This window comes from Pogonomyrmex barbatus, unplaced genomic scaffold, assembly GCF_055798465.1.
Source record: "Pogonomyrmex barbatus isolate J1 unplaced genomic scaffold, ASM5579846v1 scaffold16, whole genome shotgun sequence".
NCBI classification, from domain to species: Eukaryota; Metazoa; Arthropoda; class Insecta; order Hymenoptera; family Formicidae; genus Pogonomyrmex; species Pogonomyrmex barbatus.
This window is the reverse complement of record NW_028297112.1, coordinates 5,349,365-5,373,861: the sequence shown is the minus strand read 5'-3', so window position 1 is coordinate 5,373,861 and position 24,497 is coordinate 5,349,365. Positions and strand designations below refer to the sequence as shown.

General features: G+C 34.9%; 1 protein-coding gene and 1 long non-coding RNA gene across 8 annotated transcripts in view; one reads left to right on the top strand and one right to left on the bottom strand.

Annotated features, from left to right (window-relative positions):
- Nucleotides 1-80: 80 nt before the first annotated feature.
- LOC148937141 (uncharacterized) lies at nucleotides 81-8,510 on the bottom strand. The gene is made up of 4 exons (XR_016138638.1): nucleotides 8,223-8,510; nucleotides 7,200-7,405; nucleotides 1,003-1,161; nucleotides 81-514 (listed from the first exon to the last, which is right to left on the bottom strand). It is a non-coding gene; the product is annotated as an uncharacterized LOC148937141 (long non-coding RNA).
- Nucleotides 5,955-24,497, top strand: part of Argk1 (Arginine kinase 1) — a 20,313-nt gene continuing 1,770 nt past the window's right edge. Inside the window, exons 1-6 of one of the 7 annotated variants that reach the window (XM_089074003.1) lie at nucleotides 18,111-18,285; nucleotides 18,434-18,480; nucleotides 19,558-20,316; nucleotides 21,235-21,524; nucleotides 23,147-23,507; nucleotides 23,720-24,094. In XM_089074003.1, the coding sequence (XP_088930129.1) occupies nucleotides 21,397-21,524; nucleotides 23,147-23,507; nucleotides 23,720-24,094 (864 nt within the window). In that variant the 5' untranslated portion in view covers nucleotides 18,111-18,285; nucleotides 18,434-18,480; nucleotides 19,558-20,316; nucleotides 21,235-21,396. Of the gene's footprint in view, nucleotides 6,117-18,110; nucleotides 18,528-18,598; nucleotides 20,317-21,234; nucleotides 21,525-23,146; nucleotides 23,508-23,719; nucleotides 24,095-24,497 lie in introns of those variants that run through there. The other 6 variants (XM_089074002.1, XM_089073999.1, XM_089073998.1 and 3 more) reach the window with 6 other exon arrangements.

Below are 24,497 nucleotides of genomic sequence, written 5' to 3'. Positions count from 1 at the left end.
GAAAAGAACGTTATAACAAAATATAAATGAATGTATTATTATTTCAACAGCATCGTCAAATTTGGAAATATTAAATTTTTTTGAGAAAATATTTAATTTGAGGTTGGGTGCAATTAGAAAAGTTTCAAATTAATATAATTAATATCCCGTAATTGTGTAAAATATACATGTATGGGGATTATTTTCTACACTTCAATTTTTCATAGAATAAACAAGAAAAGCAATTGTCTGACTGTTCTTAAATAAAAACTCCGAAATAGCGATTCGATAAACGCGCGCGCGCGCGTATTATAGCCTATCTTACGTAATCGGGCTGCAGAGAGATGTGGCGGATGTAACGTGCGTCTTTTCGCAAGCATCTTCAAAGACATTAATACGTCACTGGACTAGCTCGTTTTAACTTCTTCTACATCTCGATTTCAATCTCTTCTACATCGCTTTGCTGTTTAGTGGTCTCGACGGTGGTTTCGAATTAACTTCGACCGAAGATCTTGGCAATTCGGTCGCTTCTCAACTAGAACGATAATTAATTTCACAGTTGAATCTGTCAGACTGATTCATCGGATGCTTGCAATTATGTTTCATTTCGTTATTTGCAATTATGTTTCATTTCATTAAGCTGGCGCGTCGATCAAATCTATCTTGCGTTTTTACTTTTCAATAAAACATTTATTGCTAAATAGATATTTAATATTTTGCATTTCTGAATTTTTCTATTTTATGTTTTTTTATTATTTCCTTATAAATATTGCTATATTATGTTATATATTATATTGTTATATGATTTAATTATATTATTTAATTTTATTATAGGTATTCATTATAGGTATATGTTATCAAATTAATTATAATTTTATAAAGGTCATATCTTTTTAATTATATAAAATAATATATTTTTATTTTTAAATGTGATTATAAAACGGCATTATAATATTAGCCTCTTTAGACTGAGATCAATAAATTTGTTAAATATATTTGCTTAATAAATTTGCATGCATTTACCGCTTGTTTCCTTGAACAATATAATGATTTCTTAAGGAAAGCAATATCCATTCGGATGACGACTAAAAGCCACATGATTGGACCGAGTATACTACGAAGATTTATCACCGTCACGATGGCCGACGTAAATGAAAATAAAAATTCTCATCGCGTCTGCATCTGCAATCGTAAATCGCATATTTTGATCTACGTAGATCCGTTCTAATATTTAATAAAAATTCTTAAATATTAAATCTTAATTTTTAAATGTATTTCTGTACTCACTAATTACTTGTCCAGTATTCTATTTCAAGCTTGTTATAAATATTTAGACTTATAGATTGATTTCTTTATTATTTGGATACATCTAATTTTAATAAAAGACGCAATGCGTAATTAAAAATTATTATACGTTTTTTCTAATAGAATTTTAAATTTCCTCCGTTTCGCCAGCACGATGATATGGATAAGAGATCGGCAAAATAAGACAAACGTCGTAATGACGATCGTGAAATGACAACCAGGGGATGACCAACAGATAAAGTAAGTTAAGTTAAGCCTTGGTCGCGAGGCTGCTGGTTCCCAGCTTCACCAGCCTGACAACAGGAATAAACATGACGAGAAGAGAAAATTCTCCACTTGGCAGACAGATTGCCACGAACAAACGCCCACCGGCCATTGGCTCCTGTCTTGGAGATGTTCAGGGTCTATTTCGTCGTCTGTACTTGTGACATAACATCAACTGATATAGATACGATTGTTTTCGGTGAAGTAGTTGTATAGTTGTACAAAGTAAATTGGTAAAGTAATTGGGGAATAAATTCCTTATCTTTCGCGAATTCCGGTCACGTAACAAGATCATGGTCACAGTTTACTATGACAATTCGTTTCGTTTCATCTCACGTATCGTAGAAATAATAGATGTGTATATCAAAACAAATTAGCAATAAACTTTTTCCACGCTAAAAGCTACTTTTTATCTCGTAATTGTTTATTACACGACAATTTTTTTTTTAATTCGGAATTGCAAAAGATATAGTTTTTTTTGTGAATCTTATTTAAATTTCTTTTTAAATTTGCAACTAATAGAAATTATGGAAATCTTTAAAGAGAAGCGATTCCAAATCATATAAAAGAGTGTTTGTGCTGAGATTAAAAATTTATAAATGTCATAAATTTTAAAGTTATTTAAGTTTAAGTTGAGATTATAAATTCAATTCTCTTGAAAATCTACCATCATCTTCAATATATTTGCAAGAGCGTTTGGTGACTTTTTAAATGATGAGTGAGAAAGCCAAGTGCGAGTTTAATAAAGATAACCTAACGATGTGCTGGATTGCAATACTTCCTGGGCGGGGATTCTATGAAGGCGGTTAGTCTCGACGACCGGATGTCGACGTTGTTCCGAGAGGCTGGCGTAGTGATTCTCATTCGATCGAACAAGAGCCGCGAAAATATTTGCGTTGTTATGTAGCTCCATTTCGCACAGATATGGAATAAAATCTCGTTTAATTTTGAGAAAGCGTTTGTGAACGGGCGACTTAGTATTTCAAGGTGTCAGAATGTTCTTGGCTCAGTTTTACTTGATTCCGCGAAAAACGGATATACTCGGTCCAACGAACGTTAGCAGACATTACGTAACGAGTGTTTAGCATTGACAATGATCGCTCTGTCTCTTTCTTCCTCGCGTTCTTCTCTCTCTCTCTCTCTCTCTCTCTCTCTCTCTCTCTTTCAATTTAAGTCATGTCACATCTAGAAATTAGTTAATTTTATTGTTCCATATTTATCTGTACATTATTTACATTGTTTTAATTTAATAATTTTATAATTTGTAAGTAGTTATTTAAACTAATCGAATTTTATATGAAGTACGATTCATCTTGTTAAAATATCATGAGCACGTTGTCCCGCTAATCCAGCTGACATTCAAACGCAATTTATCGTCTTGTTTTTCGAACCACTGAAATAGACGCGCTGATATCGCACCATGCGAAGTAGCTTTCAAACAAATATTTGCTTCATCACTATGGGTTTCGTGTCTATCCCACGGAAATCACACGTGAAATGCGGTGAATGAACGCAACGTGATAAATTCGCAAATAAAATCAATCAGATTTTCATATATTATTATTTTTCTTTTGCAATTAATAACAATCAATATTTACTTACCTCACTTTTATTTTAACAATCACCTTTTAATTTTCTACATTTAATGTTACTTAGTAATTAAAAGTCCCAATTAAATACGTGTTTCAAAACAAAATTTACATTGAATCGCTTTTTAATTTTTTCTCCACACATTTTAATTTTCTACGTTGCGAATATCTTAGCAATTAACTTTGCAATTAAAATCACATCAAAGCGAAATTCACATGAGATTAATTAGAAAACAAAGTTCCACCTTCCTCCAAAGCTTTATTTGTCAAAATCCCCTTAATTAATATCGTGACCATTAAATTTGCCCCGAGGAAAGATGCACTGCAAAAAGGGAGACATTTCGAGAGAGAGAGAGAGAGAGAGAGAGAGAGAGAGAGAGAGAGAGAGAGAGAGAGAGAGAGAGAGAGAGAGAGTTTTAATCCTCTCTGGATATTCTTATTAACGATAGGGAGGAGGGTAGGTAGGTAGATACGTGGGTTAGTTTAGTATTGATCTGCCTACGAGCGACCTTTAGTCTCCCCTCCGCTATTCCGCGGGGGTGGAAACGGGGATTCTGACTGGCGCGACCTAGAGCAACCCGAGCGGGCGCACAGCTGATTTCGTAACAGCACTCCCTCCGGAATCTCCGCCGTTCCCCGGAAACCACCAAGTGACCCATATATCCCAACCCCATAATCCCAACGATATCGGAACGACGGAACGTGAAAGCGCGGGATGGAACTGAGTCGATTCGAATCGACGCTACCAAAGCATTTTTTTATACAGAAGATTAAAATAGCGCAGAGAGAATTGAGAAAGTTGATTAAAGGGCGGGTTGCTTAAATAGAAAAATGCTAACGCGATGAACTCGAAAGTTTGCGCCCTAATTGAAAATTTTATAATTATCATCTTTGCAAGAAATCACTGACAAAATAATAAGATTTCACTCATGAATTTAAGACTCATATTTTTTGCATGAGAATAAAAATAATAAAAAGAAAATATGATCTTTTAAGTCATCAAAACAAAATATAATAATATATACAATAATATATAACAAAATATAAAATATAATAATATGTTATATTTTAAATTAAATACACAATTTGTAATAAAATATATATTCAACGAGAATATTAATTTCTAAGATTAATTAATTATAGTTTAAAAAATATTTTCTATAAATTTTCAATAGATTCATCTTTATAGAATGGATGTTTCTGTTTTTTAAATAAAATGATAAATGATCTTTATTTTTCCTTTATATGCATTTTAAATATATGAAATATTATAGATGCGATATTTATTTTCTGGCTTTATTGTATATCTTTTAATTAAATGTAAAATTCAGATCTATTTTATTAATTTGTGACATGAAGAAAATAAATTACATAATCATACGTTTAATTAATACCCTAAAGAAAATACAAAATAAAATTTTCATGCAACAAAATAATGTTTTTTATCCAATTATTTGATAGCAACTATATACACATGCAAAAAATATACGAACCAAACAAAATGCACAGTCTTCGTGCTGACAATTATTCTCGCAGCGAGCGACGAAACAAGCAAAACGAGAAAATCAGCATCGCGAAAAAGCGGCAATAATTAAATTATTCTTACGCGGCCTTCTTATAAATGGATTTGCGAAATAAAAATAAGAACTGGGTTATGTAATTCTAAAGATATAACGTGATCTCGCCGAAGCCCTGTAATCAGTTAGAAAAAAATTAAGCTAGTGTGTCTAATGAGACGGAACTCGTAAATTCATAGTTGGTTACCTTTATGATCGCGAAGCCAGACCTTGGCCTTGATACGTGCCAAAGAGTGTCGATTTATCTTGCAATCGACGATAAAGAACAAAGATCTTTTCAAGGTATCGTTGACATTCCGAGATATTGAGCGAAAAATGTTTATTCTTAGCGTGTAATACGTTTCACGGATGTGCTATTTAGCATCAAATGTACTTCCATATTTTTTTTATTATATATTTCTAAATATTTTGTTAGTCATATCTGTGAAGAAAAATTTGAAGTCAATTTTCTTTTACGATTCAATTCCGCATTCCGTTGTTAAAATTAATGTCATTAATTTTCTCTTCTTTTTTTTACCGCTGTGATTTTATATATTAACACATTTGTATTTTATTCTAAATAAAAAAATTCTGTATTCATGTGTGATTGTATGTGATTTTCAATAAAAATCTTACTAATACATTTATAATGTCAAAAAAATTTTAAACAAATGTAATTTAAAGCGATTCAAGCTTGATAAAATAAAAGAGATAAAATGGAAGCATGTATAAGTCAAGCTGGGTAAGCTCGATACTGTTTAAATTTATAAATATAAAAATATCAAAATTGTAAATAATACAATAATTTAATTTTTCAAACATGTGAAAAATATATTTGTATATCCCATTGCATATATTCTAAGAATATTTATGCTATTTTTCAGAAAGTATTCATTATTTATTATTTTAATCTTCCTTTCGTTTGTCCCTCGATTTTCATTTCTCCATCTTTTTACTCCCATTTTATTTCACGTGCAGAAAATTACATAAATAAACACAAATAAAAGAAATGGATAGAATTGAAGATCGGCACGCACGAGGAAAGTAAAAAATGAAGGACGAATCATGATCATTCTATTACTCGTGCGAGTCAGGAGTGCGGCACGTTTTCGTCGAATTTATGATTCCACGGTGAAAGAGGTCCAGGTAGCAACCGCAGGAAAACTTTTTTCCGCCGAAATAGCGGAACGGCGGAACCGGACACTGGCGGGCGAGAGTTGGTGGGGCTCGCGTTTGGCGCGGTGATTGGCCGACACGGGAGGAGAGGCACTCGCGACGGCGAGCGGTTCCGCGGCGCGCTGCGTCGCGCCACTTCGTTTCCGACTCGCGCAGCGTGCATATCTGCATCTGTCTGGATCAAGGTGCGCCACCCGATTGTCCTACGATCTCTCATCGTCGCCTCTCGTCGCTCGTGCTTTGCCAGGTGAGACTTGCCGGGGATCGCCGGTGCGGCCGATCCCACTCGGCCGTCGTTACGTCACACATCCGGGAATTTCAGAGATCTCGAAGAGTGAATTCCGACCGATCGATTCGAAATAAAAATCTGAACTTCGCAAACGATTCCGTTACATCTCTTGATATCTTACTCTGAATCACCGCACGGTTTTCAACTCGGGATCGTAAAATTTCTCTGTTCACGGACGATGGGGAAGAAAAAAGACAAGCGAGTTATTGTGTTCCGCGTACCGGTTTTATCGGCGCGTTCCGCTCGGCGGGCGTCTGGATCGTGACGTGTCCTTTGGAATTAGGATGTCGAGGTTAGGATACTCGATTGTCCGAAGATCGAAATCTGATACCGTCAAGCATGAGATGATTATTCGTTTATCGAAAAATGTGACGGTCAATCTTTCTTCTTCCCCTTCCCCCTCCACTTTTTTATGTCTTCTTTTCGCGGCACCGAGAATGCAAACTCGCCGAGATTGTATCGATTTCGATCTCGTAATTATGACGTTTGTAATTGCATCATTTCTCGAATCTCAAGATTTTTTCTCCGAGTTTTTTAGCGGCGAGATTGACCCGTTTGAGATTGTCGCTTGGTAACAGCTCGAGTCGAGATGAAATTCGGGTAAAGGCGTTTATATAATAGGATAAGGATGACAATCAATAAGATGCGACATCGGCCACATCCCTATATTATATCTATCTCATTTCGATACATCAAGAGAAATTCTCTTTTTTTTTCCCCCCCAAAATATTACGAAAGATTAGGCTCTGCGCGCAATGGAGAAAATTTTAGAAATGAAAAAATATATTTTAGAAATGATAAAATATATTTTATACTTGTGTCTATTGTGTATTATATTTAATTTTTATTCCTAATTTCTATTTTCACAATTTAATATTTATTCCTGTTTCTGCCATCGCGCGCAGAATCTTGTATGAAATTTTTTTTTAATCGGACGTCCTTATATATTCGTGAAAATGTGAATTAATGTAATTAAATGAGACTGGAAATTGACGGAAATGATGCAACGGTTTCAAGCCACCCTGTATATTTGAACCTTACATCTCTGCATTCCACCATCGTTCAGCTTCTGATAAGCCTAACGCGAAATCCGACGAATTGCGTAACGTGTTTTATTGAAACTCCCGATCTCTCTCAGTGGCTGGGTAATCACGATGCTATTGTTTCTTGATGATTTACTGGTAATGATAGCACAGGACGATTGCTCTCGTGTCATCGCGCGGTGACTGGACTCTGAGAGCCATTTGCTGCAAGCATAATTCAAAGAAATGACGTGATTTAGATACGATGAACATGCATGACTGTTATATGACATGACTGTGATCGTAATGATAATTCGTGAATCTTTTATAGACAATTGGCCTAATTTAATATTTGCCAATATTTGATCGATTATGCGAACATATCTCTTTCGCCAAAACTTTTATTATTTATATAATTTTACATATTTACATATAATTTCAATTGCATAAATATACAAATATTTTATTAAAAATTTTATATCTATACATATATATTTTATATTTTAAGTTTTGTTTTGCTATGCTTCAGTTCTTATACTTGTTTTATTTTTACGCAACATACGTGTGGCATTATATATTTTTTTTTTATGTAGCGCTGTGCGATATTTATTATATGTCTGATTATTCGAGGGTGACACGTTTTGCGACGTAATGCTGGCGATTAACTCGACTTCTCGCCAACGACCCATCGTGGCTAATGTTATGAATTAGCGACGCGCAAACATTTATACGAAGGCAGCTCGCAGTCGTTAAACAAACTATGCGTTACATCAATCGTTTACGACTAAAATAAGTCGTGGCACTTAAGCGACATTGGCCGTTAATGAAACAATATATATATTGATATTAAAATATATTATCAAATTACAAAAATGCTGATTGTTTATATTATGTTTCGTTATTATCTAGGATAATTCTCGGCTAAAAATTCGCGACAAGAGAAGTTTTTCTCTTCGAGATTTCTTCTCCTAGATTTTAAAAAGAGATTTCGACTTGATAATGCGGATTTCTTATCTCTTAGCTTGTCTTGCACAGAATATACCTTTAATCACAGCGCCTCCCACTTCCGTTTCATGATCGATATCAGTCTCGGCATCTCGTTGTTCAATTTCGATCGTTCGGTACGCTGATCGAACATGCAAATTGTTAGGCGCGTTGCGATGAATTTCCGCTCGAAAGTGCATTGACAGATCAAACCGCCCGTAAATCCGCGCAGAAACGACTGGTGAGGCAATTATGTAAGTCCACAGATGTTCGTGATTGATGAATCACAAACTGTTATGCAGAGTGTCTCGTATTAATAAAAAAATACAAAAGTTGTATGCGCTAAAAAATATGCAATTTCTCATATTAAAAATATACAACTCAATTTTGAGTATACAATTAAATTATTAATTATAAATTAATAATTAGGATCAAATGTAATTTAAAAAGTTATAGGAATTTTAATAAAAATGACGAAGCTACAAAGGCTTATAATTTTTTAAATTAAAAGTATGTAGCTCAATTTCGAGTATAAAATTCAATTATTAATTGTAGATTAATATAGTTTAAATTATAAATTATAAATTATAAATTATATATATAATAATTATAAATTATAAAATTACAGGGATTTTGATCTTGCAGAATATTAAAAACTCTGCACATTAAAATAATGATACTACGTGCATATATAATTGAAATAATTGAAAACGTCTATGAAGTATATAGTCTGATATAAGGTCTATTAATGTCCAGAAATGACTATTGGATCGATCTTCCTCATCGATCGACCGCGTTCCTTTGAGTAATTCTATACGAGATTTACAAACGTAGTCGTATGACATGAAACTCTATTGTGTGAACATCTATTGGATATAATAACATATTGTTATTGATATACTATAAAAATAAAAATGTAAAAAAATAATAAAATCCTTTTATGATTATGGCGCTGGCAAATAAAATTTAAAGTTAAGAATTTAATTTAAAATGAATTAAGATTTACATTTATCTTTATAATTTAAATTTATTTTGAAAAGCTTATATAATATGTAAAATTGTACAATATATATATTGTATAATCTCATATATTATTATAAACTTTTTAAAATAAATTTAATTATAATTCCGAATAACATTAAATAAATGTTATTTATCTCGATGAATGTAGAAATTGATGTGCATGACATGTGAAGACTTATTTCAAAGCTGTAAGCGTATTCTGTTTTTTACATTTTACTAGTAGTATTTACATATTTAAATGCATATAACGCAATAATATGATATTCTGCAACAATCTGAGAAAAAAAGAAATGTTTGCAACATTCTTTACCTATTGCATGTGCCACGTGCAATAAGGCACGAGTTGTAGGCAAGCGCATTATCGAGTGACGTGTTTCTCGATTCTTTAAGGCCAGATGTGGCTCACTTCCTATCCGAGCATTACTGACTTCTACCTGACACGCTGTCACACGCCTACAAAGTGCTCAACGAGAAGCGTAAAAAAAAAATCCGTTTCGTGAGTACGTGATAAAATTTTAAAACAAATTTAATTAGAAAAAAAGTTCTCGCCGCGATTTCCTTTTTTTTGTCTTCAACTTTAATTTCCCCGATTTAATTAGCAGCCGGTTAATGCGTTGGTACACTCTGTATGAATCATAATCATAGATACTGATACGTGATATCACACACTGAACGTTTCATTTTTCGACCTCAATCGATATCGGAAATTAGATAACTCGTATCATTTGTTTTTTTTTTTACAGAATAGAAAATAAAATATGAAAGTCTTTCTCTTAGATTTTATATATATATATTTTTTTTTATTACTTATCCAGTATTATATATAATTATTTTTTAATTAAAATATGAGTTATATTATTTAATATATGTTATTTTGATTATTAAATCAGTTTATGCTTAGAATAATCTGAGTCTTACGGTAACGTTTATGCATAAATATAATACACTTTATCAGTATAAAAATATAATTTCGCGTTAAAGCGTTTATTTATAATGCCTCGCGACTTGACCCGTACTAATGCATTTTTAATATCTTCCCGCTGACGTAATATAGATTACAGATACAAGATACCATAAGGACAAACACCTGTCGGGGAAATTATTCGGGAGTCGACGATAATATTCCGGCTCGTGAAATTAGACACGATAAATGTCATCACGTTTATTATTACACGGAAAGTCGACACATAGAATATCATAACTTCAGCTCAGCAATTATAAGTCACCTGTCAAAAATTCAAAAATTCAGAAGTTTTAATTGGACGAATAAAAATAATTACTGGTATGAACTTTAAAGTATTTTACTTTACTTGCACTTGTCGGATTAAGTGCAATGCTTACCAGATGTTTTGTTATGACATAATGAGAACGAACAAAAAGTTAAGAAAATGAAGAATGTTATTAATTACATGCTGCTGTGTCAGCGAAATAATATCGATTAATAGGTACAATTATTAATCGGAGAAACTAATCAGTGAATTACTAATTTCGTTATTTTATCAATCTTTTTTATTGATATTTTTTTATAGAAGTAAAGGCGAATGGGCTAAACGTGTCACAGGGAAAATTGGTAACTACAAAATTGTCGGACTATAAAGTCTTCGAATAATTCATAACGATTCATTTCGTCTTTAGCTTTACGTATCAAGTGTGGCCTTGACCTTATCACAGCGGAATCTATAGAGAATTAAAATCCGTTCAGCAGGCTGATAGTGAGATTTGCGACTGTCTTCAACTCAAATTATATGTAATAGATAAAATTCAATTTTTTAATCGATACAATAAATCCAGTTTTTGAGATTTCACGCAGATAATTGTTTTTTAGTGCTATCTAGACAAGTTCTCCCGTTCCTTGAGAAGAACAATTGTTTAAAAGATTAGAGCAATTATGTTTTCTATCTCGTTTTTTTTTTTATTTTTTTATTTTATTTTATTTTACAATGTCACGACTTGCACTTCATTCAAGTACAACGGATACGATCTCCAACGGAAAGGGGCGCGTCTATCCAGAAATAAATTGATTTGTTTGTGGCCAGCAAAAGCCTGTGTTGTTTACGATCTCAATTTGTGCTTTGCTCAATGTGTACTCGCCGGATTTAGGATGCCAGGTTTCCATATTGCATAATGGTCACACGACGTCTGCCAACTGTTTTCTGTTAGACCGTCATTATTTCGTCGTTTTTAACATTGAATCGTAAAAATTATATTCGACCATCTCGGTAGAAAAAAATCAGATTTAAAATATGGAAAAAACAATTGAAGAATTGAAGAATATTACATATTATTAAGAAAAAATATTTTATATTTTTTAATTGGAAAGATATATATTATTATATAATATATATTTTTTCGAAGTATTAGAGTCTGAAAATATTTATGTACGATAAAAAACATGACTCAAGAATACTGCTTCTTCATTTACATACATATCTATAATTACATACATATCTATAATTTATTTTTATATTTTTAATAAGAATCATATTTGTGTTTTACCATTATTTTCTATCCTGACATTTATTTACATTTTTTTTTTTTCGCGGAAGGTTTTGATGGATAAATTGCATTTTTTCTCTGCATTTTGTTAAAATAATTGCATCTCTTTTTTCATTATTAAAAAATTGAGCATATTTATGGAATTGTCGATCGAGATAAAAATGGGTCGCTTACCGAATGAGTTGTCAAGTTGCAACGAGTCGTCGACAGATAGCGCGATGTTATCGAGATTCGGATGCGCAAGTGCATGGATCAATAAATGCATCTCTTGCAGGATCCAAGAGAATCGCGAGAAAGAGATGCCTTCTTCCTTCCTGAAGGATGAGCTCACAGCAATCGGGAATTTGCATTCGGCATAATTAATTTTCTAATGAAGATGTAAATATTTTTTTTAATTTTTATTTATTTATTTATTTATTTTTTTTTTTTTTTTTGAAAAAATTGATCAGAATTTGACTCAAGATTTATTTTTTAAGCTTACTAAAAATTTAAATCTTTTTTTATCTTAACTTGTATATACTCGTAAAATTATTTCGTTTTATAATCTCGATGACTAATGTTCATTTCTACTAACGTAGATTAATTTTAATCTTGCTTTAATTTACTTTTTTCTTAATTCTAAGAATTAGAGAAAAATAAAGTGATAAATTAAACCGAGATAAATATTAATCTACATTAGCAGAAATGGGCACAAAATTAACAAATCTAATTTAATTTCATTTTATTATATTTTTGGCTAAATGCAAGTTCCATTTGCATAGAAAGTTAACACCCCCGCTGCGAATTTTCGCGAGAAAATGTTTGACTCTGATTTCAATGAGTACGGAAGGGGTTGCGTATCAGGTCATGGACACCCTGTCAAGAAGGGAAAGAAAAGTCGAGTTAATGACTGATTCGTGTGACGTCAGGCAATCTCATAGATTTGTCTCGTATTGATCGCGCAATTAATTTTTCATTAATGTTCAACGTTCACGCACGCATAATCGATATGACAACGAGACGCGTATCTCGTTTCTCTCTCATAGAAGCACCAATTTATTTTCTTTCACCTCGATAGAGAAAAAGACCTCCGCTCGCAAGTGCCATTGCGTAACAACGTGCGAACGCAATCTCGCGGAGGTGGAGTTCTAAAAATAAGAACAAGTCGCGATAAAGCTTTTTCTCCCAGATTTTTTTGCAAGCAGACCGTAGTCTAGCACGTAGAGAGATTTCGCTTGCAAAATTGACTTATTTAATATTTATTTCTGATCAAATCAACTTTTAAGTTTATGAAATTCCTGCGCGAAGATTCAGAAATACATTTTAAAAAGGTTTTCCGATTTAAATCCCAGCTGGGATGATATTTTCCGATAAAAAATTTCTTGTGGAAAAGAAAGAGAGGTAATTCTGCCTGAAATGTACAGTACTAGTGCAATCGAGTTTTAAACTTAGCTTTTTTTATAATAAAACAATTTTCATTTTCGTGAAATATAATCGAATTCATAAGATGAGAATGATTTTTAGATAAAGAACGTATTTAACGATGCTTTTCTATTAAAAATATTCTCGTGATTTTTATATCCAAAGGATAAAGAAAAAAAAACGATTTCAACAAGAGAAAGACAAATTATAGAAGTAAGAAAAATCATGAAAAGTCATGTAATACTCTAAAGATCAAATTCGTAGACTTGATTTGGCCATTAAGCACTCACTGATCAACTCGCTTAATCACTTTGCAACTGTTGGAATCTGTTGGAATGTGTTCAATAATTCGTTCTGGAAGAATATCTGGAATCACTCTCAAGATATCTCTCATACTCGTTATGAATAAACGCGTTGTATTAAAAAATGCTTTAGAGTGTTACAAGGAGTTATTCGCATATTTGTTTTTGTCCTCTTATATATATATATATTTCCTTTGCCTTCTAGTATTAGCTCCGAACGAACGTTAAGCTTAAGCGAGAGGATTATGCAAAGCAGATCCAAGCGGTGCGCAAATGGCGCGTTAATTCGTGCATGTTCGGCCGACATAATTTCACGGGGTTCTATGCTATGCGTCATCGCGTAGGCAGGTTATCGCGGAAGGAACGAACGAACATGCGCCTGTTTGGTGGAATCTGCAATAATTCAGCTTCATTCCTTCGCGGAATTGAGCAGAACTGGCCTGAAACGCTCGCATCCGCCGACTGGACTCGTCGGCATACGTCGCAACGCGAAAATAATTCAACGACGGGAAATAATCCTTTTTGCCTAAGAAATATTAAATATGAAGAGCCGGTAATTTTATATTTATACGTCGGAGAAGAATATCGAACGCGAATAAATTTTCCGAAAAGAGCGAAACGTTCAAAAAATACAATAATAAATCGTCAATTAACTAGAGAATGAATTACCAGTGAAATTTATGAAGTTCATTTAAAATATTGCTACCGGAAATCCTGTTTTGATATGGCGCTAATAATGTGATCGAATGATCAGTACGTACTCGAGTTTAGATTTTTGCGTAGAGTAAACATGGTGCAGTAAATGTGTTACGATTGATATTACGACTCATCAGCGCAACAATTCTATCATCTTAATGCTCTGCACAAATATTATGTTGCAAACACCAGCCAGCCTGTGAGATTTGTATATCATAATATAAATAACAACGACCAGTTAACAGATATAAGTAACATCTTGTGTTACTTGTTGTTTATTTCAACTTTTTAGTCTTTTTTTTTTCCGATTTTTTTCTAATCGTCAACAATTGGAAAATAATAATTTTCATTTATTAATTATATAAAAAGTTACTTATATATTACTCGTCGAAGATTAAATAATGATATGCAATTAAATAATATCACACACGTACATATACATAAAGTAAAGAAGATATACATAAAGGAAAGAGAAGCTCCTCAAGATTATAAAAATTGCGGAATTTAGAAACAAATTATTTGAATGATTATTTTTTATGGCAAAGATTTTATTAATATTTAAAAAGATATATTAATCTATTATATATCTTATTGATTATTATTATTATTATTATTATTATTGTAAAAAGATTATATTAGTATAATATTGTATTAATATTTCTTTATTTGGATATTGATATTTATAATAATTTAAGAAAATGATCGAAAAGATTCGGGATATTTCTGTATCTCATTTACGATCATAATGAAAATTTATACAATCGCTTACGAAGGGTAATCATGCGATAAAAGTATATTGCAACGGAGTGATGTTTAATAATTGCGTCAAGATGTCACTTTGCGAAGTTTAAATATTGACTCCTTGCTCTGACGAGACGAAATAAATCATTACGTAAGATAGACGGTTGTGATAAACGAAAAGATGAGATTAAAACAAGGTTGCGGAGGACTGTCGCGTAACGTATCGTCTCGGCGAAAATTTATCGTTATCATTATCTTAGATCGTGATCATTAAAAATGCATCGACGAATCGCTCGTGCCATCGAATACCCGGTGTCGTGATAATTTTATCGCGTCCGGAGATACGCGAGAAATGTGATCTGAGAACTCGAGATCGCAATCACATGTGTTTCTCGATAAGTTATATCATTTCTTTTGAAATAACAAGATAAAGGTAGAAAAATTCCCCGAAAAAAAACTTTAAATCTTTAAATTTATTTGCAGAGTTTACACGTGAAAAATATTGCGTATAAATAAAAAAAAAAATATATATATATATATATATTTTAAATTAATATAAGTTAAATAATAATGTATAATATTAATGCTATTAGTTGACTTATCGTGGAAGATAATTAATTCTGAAATCTTCTGCAATGATGATGATCATATACACGTTTTGACCAAGATTGCATGTCGTATTAAATTTGCATCGCGGTTGCCTTCTTCATGTCGACGACATTTTGGCCGCTCTTTCATAAGCCCTCACGAGTGCTTTTGAATATCCTCTGCGAGGTTGAAGAGGCAGGCAGTGGTTGAAGTGGTGGACGCGAGGTGTAGTAACGAGTCTTTTGAATCGCCGCCTCTCGCTTCCGGCTACAATAACGATGATAATTTCGTAGAATAACACGTTTGTGCAAATGAATAGACGGAGAATTAGCCCATTTTAATATAGTCTAGTTAAATTGTGTCTACGAGGCTAAATGTACTATTTAAAGTGATGTATTATACATCCTTATAACTAAGAAATTTATATAATTATAAATAAATATATAATTAAATAATATATATATATATATATATAGTAAAATTATAACAGATTAGATACCAAAATCAAATGGGTACATTTAAGGAGGAACGAGTATAGATTAAGAAATATGATAAAAGTTTTCAATTAAAAATGTAAAATGTTTGCTCTTAATTAAATGTGATTACGATATTATCTTATTTATTTCTGTTAGATAAGTCAATATCAGACTCACATGTTGGCTTTAAGCTTTTTAATAAGCTGCGATCAGAAAACGATTTGGTGGCTGTTACGCGGGGTAATCATCGAACAGTGCAGTGATAAGGCGAAAGTCGCAAAGTTTCGTATTTGGAGGAGCATAAAAGCCACGATCCACTGGCGTATGCACAGCTGATTGAACGAAATGATATCTTACGGTCTGTCACACCTCTATTGCCGTCCATCCGGTCTGTAATCGACAATTTTGCCACCCACCACGCACTGTTCGGCAGTACCGTGTAGTCGCATTGGGACCTGAGACCGCGGGGACCATCCGGATATCCGGATGAATTCATATATAAGATCCGGAAATTGGATCAACTTTTTTCGGATTTGGTAAGATTGGAAGTTACAGAAATATAATCTTTCAACGGTGCCACTTTCTTGCGACGAAAATTACGTTCTAAAAATAAAAAAAGATTCTGGAGACAAATACATCTCTACATTTAACAACTTACAATTTTTTTTATAAAAATTTTTTTATGATTTAGCAAGATTTGATTTAATACTTGTACTCGCTGCTGTACGTTATTTTTTAATTGAAGAGGATTTATTTATTTTTCTTATTTTCTTCTTTGAGATAGTCTCGTTTCAAACAGCAAGTACAAAAAATCGAAAAATTACTCAATAGAATAATGAAAAATTTTTATGAAAGACTGCCAGGAGTCGTGAAGTATAACAATTTTTATGTAAAATATTAATTTTTCAGTACTTGACTCATAAATAATAATTATTTATTAAATTTTATCAGTTCTTTTTAACAAGTGTGAAAAAATTGTCAACTTCTATTGCCGGATTTTGCAGGTAAAGAATCATATAGTTTCAGACTCGAAGACGTGTGTATATTCGAATAAAAGTAAATTTAACACACATACACATAGAGAAAAATCAAGACATCTGTAAGTGTCATTAACAATTGAGACATTATGTATATTAGTGTCGTCGCGTAATCAGATTTGCATATACTTGTCCAAGATTGTTCACGCCGCCGGAGGTCCTCAAGTTACGCGTAAACATCGTCCATCGAGGTTTGAGCCTCCGTTCTAGCGATGTTATCGATTTCACGAATACGATTGCAGCAACCGTACTAATATGCGACTTCGCCATCGCGCTCGACTAGCCACGTTTAAATCACCGAAATATCACCCGCTGACATTTTCCCGCTCCAATTCGACATCGAGATATTTGTAAGCGACGAGATATTTGTAGCGCGAGACATTGCACGTTTCTCCTGAAAGAGACATTATCTCCTTATCCTCTCAGTGAAAACGTGGTGTCTTCAAGCTTTCATTTCCATTTTATTTAATAATGCTCGCTCCCTTGTAGTCCTCGTAGTTCTAATACTTAAATCTTAAAAGTTCTTATTATGCAGGCGCTCTAAAACAATGATTTCTTGAGCGAGAGGTATTGAATCTAAAAATTAATTTCTCTCGTTTCCCAACCCTCATGGCGTGACCGGTAACGATGTCGAACCATCGTGAAACTAATAATAAAATCGACTAGTAAATCGAGCCGTTCCTATGTACGCACCGCTCATTAGGCAGACTCGATATTAAATGACAATTACTCGGGGACCTTTAACCGCATCGGCGGCCGTATATTAAATACCGATTTCATTATATATTATCGATTAGCGTAATATACATCCTAAATATTATAATTATCGCTCGTATTCGGGGATAATATCACGGCGCGGCCGAGCGCGAGGGACAGGGGAGAGCCGGGGATGGAAATTTTCAGGATCCGAAAATTTGCGAGGGTGAGCGCACGCACGCACGCACGCACGCACGCATCCGCGGGACACGCGTGCATGTGCGTGAATTTCCCCGCTCGTGATGGCGCACACAGTGCGCCGTTGTGTGGGTGTAGGTGCGTGCTATCGACCGGGTATCCTCTGTGCCGCTGGACGGACGGTGGCGGCGTGCCCCACCCTGAAGAGAGTAGGGGGAGCTCTCGGGCGCGAGCGTGCGAGCGAGAGGGGCGCGTGTCAGTCGCGCGGGAGACGAGGATAACGGGCCGAAGGGGAGAGAGAGCGAGGGAGAAAGAGAGAGAGAGAGACCGCGGCACGCAGAATGCCGCCTCCTTGCTTAGTGATAGCGTAGAGACTGTAGTGTTCACATCTCACACCACACACCTAACCAAAATTCTTGTTCACCGTTCAAGGAAAGTTCGATATATATATCCGCACAAATTAGCCAGTTAGTTTCTCGCACACGCACACTACACCACCGACCGTACACACGCACGCCCGCACACACATTTACACACGTATTATATATATATATATATATACATATATATATATATATATATATTTATGTATATTTTATACCCGCGTCGCGAAAGCTGAAGGGCGCGCCCGGCCGAAAATCGAGAGAAAGAGAAAAGAAAGGGTACGGGAAATGTAATTGTGATCCTCGCTGAGGAATTGCTGAAAAAGGTGGTGGTGGTGGTAGTGGTGGTGGTGGTAGTAGTAGTAGTAATAGTACTAGTAGTAGTGGTGATAGTGGTAGAGGAGCTTCCGTTTTGTTTCGTCACGTTGCGTCGCGTTTTCGATACCCGGCGTTCGATCCCCCCCCCCCCCTCTCCTCCTCGTACGACACGCCGCGAACGAAACGAGCGACCTTTCACCCCCCCGCCGGCCGAGATTTCCCTCGTGACGTTTCCTGCCCGCTCGAGATAACGAAGTCCGGATGTGTTGCACGTCGCCTTTTTACGAAGCCGAAATGGGATTAGTGGAGTAAACAAGTGGAATAACTCCCCTTCTCTCCTCCCCGCATAATTTATTTCCGCCAATGTTGTAGATCTTGTGACAAGTTACCTTCCCTTTGAGGTTTCGTTAGAATGACATTAGAGTTGGCCTGTTAGGGCTATTAGAGTGCGTGCGACTCGGTGTGACGGCCGGCTCTCGGCGGAGGAGCGTCTCTCGTCACGTTCAAAGTGTGTAATTACGCGTATTATACCATCTTCCAATTAAAGTGGGATGAGGTTCGCTCGATTGGACAAAATTACGAGGAGGAGGATGTTTAACTCATTTTTATGATCAGATCACCCCCTGATCCTTTCATTAATTTTATAACTATAGATCTTGTTAATTATTCGCTGTGCTTAATTTTGCACTCGTTTAATTTTACAAAATTATTTGCAAAAAATACCATTGTCTTAACAACATTTCCGTTCTTACAAGAAAATCGTGCTTAATTTTTCCAAATCTTATAAATTTCCTTCGTGAAAGGAAACTCTTACGTGAATTTCTTCTCGCTGGAGGAATTGTTCCGTTGTGAAAACACACGCTTGTTGGAAGGGTTAAAAGAATCATCCCCTCTCTAAAGCCATCGTGGAAAATCGCGCTCGCTTCCCGGGAAATGGCCAGGTGTGTCGGTTGCGCGAACGTGTCGCGAGCGAGCGCCGTAACGCGACGGATTTAACGCGAGAGCTAATACGAGCACCACCACCTCGTGCATCGATAGATCATTTTCCTCGGAGAGAAGAGACACGGTAGCCGGAAGGGTAATAGTAGCAGCAGCGGCAACAACAGCAGCACCAGCGACAGTGACAACGGCAGCCGGAAGGGCAGCAGCAGCAGCGGCAGGCACGCACGAGAGAAAGAAAGAGGAAACGCACGGCCAGTAAATACGACGGAAAGGCCGCGACCTTTGACCTACCGCGACCTACCGCGAGCCCTCGACGTTCGAGCCCCGGGCCGAGGGATAACTCGTCGAAGACTCGGTCTCGGTCCATCGGGATCATCCTCGCTCTCGCCGCCGCGGGGGAAGTGGCGGTGCTACCACCGGTAGTGGCGAAGAGAAAGGACGGAGTCGCCCCGCGAAAAGGAGTCGTCACGACGACCCTCCGTCCACACCCGCCGTTTCTTTCTCTTTCTCTCTCCCTCGCCGTTTCGCGCGAGGCCGAAAGCCTCCTCGCATCCTATTAACGCCGGTCTGCCTAATCGTCGCGTGTGCAAGGCTCTAGAATACGTGAAGAAAAAAAAAAAGAAAAAAAAAAAAAGACTGATCTCGCGCGTTTAACGGGTGGTTTTTAAGCGCCAGCGAGGCTCCTTCGATTTTCTTCGAGCTCGATCGCGCGCTTTTTCTCCCTTCTCCCTTTTTGTCATTTCCGCCTGTCCCCGTCTCGCGCTCGTCAGGGGCGTCGTCTTTGTCATCGTAGTCTCCTCGTCGTCGCAGCGACATGGGCGGATGTACTTCGAAGGATACTACGTCGGGCGACGAGTACGTATCCGTGAAAGAAGTCCAGCGGAATGAGAAAGTCCGCCTCCTCTTTCTTTCTCACTTCTCCCCCCCTCCCCTCCCCTCCCCTCGCCATCCCATCTCTCCCTTATTTTATCTGACTTTATTATCAAATTTTTATTATCACTCAGTAGGTGTATTAAGATTTCTATGTTATTTCTAGGTGTGTTTCAATATTTTAATTATATACATAATTTGTGTATACAGAAAAAATTAATCTTACATCAAGAAAAATATTCTCATATATAAGCAAGAATATTACAATTTTCTTAAAAATTTTAGTCTTGAATTGATTTAATTTGTATGAATGCAAATATTGCACAACTCAAGAAAAATTTTCTATATGAAGATTGTAATACTCCTTTTATATAAGAAAATATATAATCTTGATTTAAGATTAATTTTTTTTTTGTACAGTTTTGCTGAGGAATCTAAAAATTTTAGCTAGATGATACAGATTTGAAAATAATTCTGCTGAGTCATGAAAATTATTATGTAAAACATTTAAGGTGATGATGAGTACTGCAAAAATTTTTTATACTCTAGCAACAAAGTTGAGAACGTCCCACATAATTATTTTAATGATCCAGAGTTATTTTCAGATCTGTATCTAGCTAAATTTTTTTAAATTCTTCAGCAAAACTTTTCTTTTCACATATACTGGTCTCCATTAAAATAAGATACCTTAAATTGTCGTAGGTGTGCTGTTGTAGATATATTCATGGGAGTTTTATGGATATAAAAAAATTGAAGAGGAAATTATAGGAATTTAATATATTTAATATTTGATGAAAATATCACGTACGGAAACTTTGATAAGATACTAAATATCTAAACGCGCGTCAACAATTTTTTTTTTGCTTTCGGATTTTTTTCTTAACTGTCTAACGAACTTGTCAGGCTGATCTCTCAGGATTTTTACGCGATGATTTAACGTGACATCATGCCCGTCCCCCATCTGTTCCGCGTAAAGGATTTCGCATGAGCTAGAGACTATCGTCACAGCTCTTCTTGTTCTCGAATCGACGTGACGATCGGCGCATAATCGTGTTTCGACGAGCGATGGGCGGCGTATGCTCGTCGCTGGGTATATGCGAGTCGACGGAAGACCAACAAACCGTCCAACAAAATGACCAACAAACCGTCCAACAAACCGACAACATCGACAACAACGACGATGACGACGACGTGTACGTATGCTCATTCGGCCTTCGATCCTAGGATGCACTCCGCGAGTTACATTCGATTCCTCCCTGGACTGGATTCAAAAGTCTAGTAACACCAGTTCACAGCGAAAAATTAATTTGAATCAAACAAGGTATTTCTTACAGATTTTTGAATGCTGAAAATAATGCCGCAAATTTTTTCAGTTCAGATTTCCCAAAATAAATTGAAATTTAATATGAAAAAAAAAATGATTTTTTGCGATATTTTTGAATTCTTTTTTATTAAGGTTGACGATCTCTTGAAATTCTGATCAGAAGTCATGAATGTATTCATCTTTCTTAAAATGCATTTTTATTTTGATGACTTTTTAGCCATGTTGTGAAAGATTTTAAAGCAAAAGTCTTAGAAACTCTATCAAAATTCTTTCATATAATTAAAAAATAAGATCAAAATAAACTAATGTATTTTATAGAAGATTAACAATCATGACTTATACATTCATGAATTCATAACTTACGATCAGAATTTTAAAATATCTTTATTTATAAAAAATTTTGTGAAATATATAGAGCAAAAAAATATATAAAGTTTTTTATATTAAACCTCATTTAAGTGTGGAAACCTGACATGTGTGCGGTATTGTTTACGAAAATCTATAAGAAGTGCTTTGTCTAGTGCTTTAAAATAATAAAAAAATATATTTCGTAAACTAGTGTAATTTAGCAATTTTTTACATCCATTTTTTTCTAACGCTGCAGAAATTCGCAACTTTCGTCGAGAAATCGTTGGAAAACATGTCAGTTCTTTTCTCTAAAAATTTTTAAAAGTAGAATGATTAATAGGCAATGAATATTGAAGAATTTAATTTCTTGAATAGAGAAAAAAAAAATATTAATTTTTAAAAAGATTGAATTTAGATTATTAATTTCTTAAGAAAAATGATTTGCATAAATTTCACTCCTATTCCCTCACTCGTGTTGAGCAATTTTTTTAACTTGTGCGTCCTAGGGTCGGGCAGATACAAGTGCACCGCGCACCAACAAATGAGAGACACATGTGCTGCACCGAAGGAATTAGAAGCTACGTGAAGTATAAAAATATATCGAGTATATAAGAAAGATGTATGTGTAAGAGGAATATTTGCATCGTTGAAAAAAAATAAAAACGATCGATGCGCGTTGTCGGGGATGACTCAGACTTGTGATCCGATTTAATCGGATTACCATCAAATATTCAGAGCAAGATGCGACAGATGTCCAAATACTTTGCACTCTTAATTAAGCAATATTGTACGAATGCAACTGTGGCTGAACTGTCGTACGCCACATCTTGATCCTTCTCGATGTTCTGCACTACAGAGATCACAGCAATAAGCAAGGCGAGATAATTGGCGCTATCAATTGAAGGGTTAATTTTAGAAATTAGGGACATTCTAAAATTAATCTGTGAAAATTGTAAATTGAAAAGATGAATGAAATAATTTCATCAAATTCTTAATGAAATTAGATCATCAAGCGGATTGGACTGGGTCCTTCAATTGAGCTAAAAGACCTATCTCTCTTTTTATTTAATGTATTATCTCGTTGTTTTGCAATGCAAAATTTTCACATTTTTTTTAACGTAATCGGTCAATATCTTGTTACAGTAAAAAAGGTAACAATATGGTAGACGCAGCAGTTCTGGACAAGCTGGAGTCCGGCTTCGCGAAGCTGGCCGCATCCGACAGTAAATCGTTGCTGAAGAAATACTTGACCAAAGAGGTCTTCGATCAGCTAAAGACTCGAAAGACCTCGTTCGGCTCCACTCTCTTGGATGTTATTCAGTCTGGTCTGGAGAATCATGATTCCGGTGTTGGTATCTATGCGCCCGATGCCGAAGCTTACACTGTTTTCGCTGAGATTTTCGATCCCATCATCGATGACTACCACGGCGGCTTCACGAAAACTGACAAGCATCCGCCAAAAGACTTCGGCGATGTTGACTCCTTTGGCAATCTTGATCCCACCGTAAGTTCTTTCTAGAAATTTTATGTCATAAATTATAATAAGTGTCATTACTATTATATACGTTTATTATAATAAAATTTTATTAAATTAAATAATTAATAATATTTTATAACAATATTATAATTAATTGTAATAAAATGATTATTGTAACTATTTTGTAATTAAAATTCTAATATAAATGATGAATATTTGACAATTTTTCTGTTATGTAGGGTGAATATATCGTGTCAACTCGCGTGCGATGCGGCCGCTCTTTGGAAGGATATCCATTCAACCCGTGTTTGACCGAAGCTCAATATAAGGAAATGGAGGAAAAGGTTTCGAGCACACTGTCAGGTCTTGGCGGTGAATTGAAGGGTACATTTTATCCGCTCACCGGCATGAGCAAGGAAGTACAGCAGAAGCTGATCGACGATCACTTCCTTTTCAAGGAGGGTGATCGTTTCCTCCAAGCTGCAAACGCCTGCCGTTTCTGGCCTACTGGACGTGGCATCTTCCATAACGACGACAAGACTTTCCTTGTCTGGTGCAACGAGGAGGACCATCTCCGCATCATCTCTATGCAAATGGGTGGTGATCTTGGACAGGTAAATTATTTACAGATAAAAATTCTGAATTTGGATAAAAATTTTTTCATATAATATATTAACCCTTTGCACTTGACTATCTTCTCTAAGGAGACACGAAAAGATTGCAAGTAATTATAAAAATATGTATAAATAAGTTTTATTTCAAATATTGTTTCAATAATATAATTACTTATAATACGTTATTCTATTACTATTTCGTGAATAAATATGTTCAAGTTGTCAGTAAATGATCTAAAAAAATCTTCGATTACAAAGGGTTGGTATTTTTTTTTATTTTAATAAATTAAACTCGACTTTTTTATAATTATATATCTATTTGAAAATATAATATGTCTACGAAAAATATTTAAATAAATTTTTTTGTAACGTCTTGAGAATTTTCTTTAAAAGTTTTGTTATA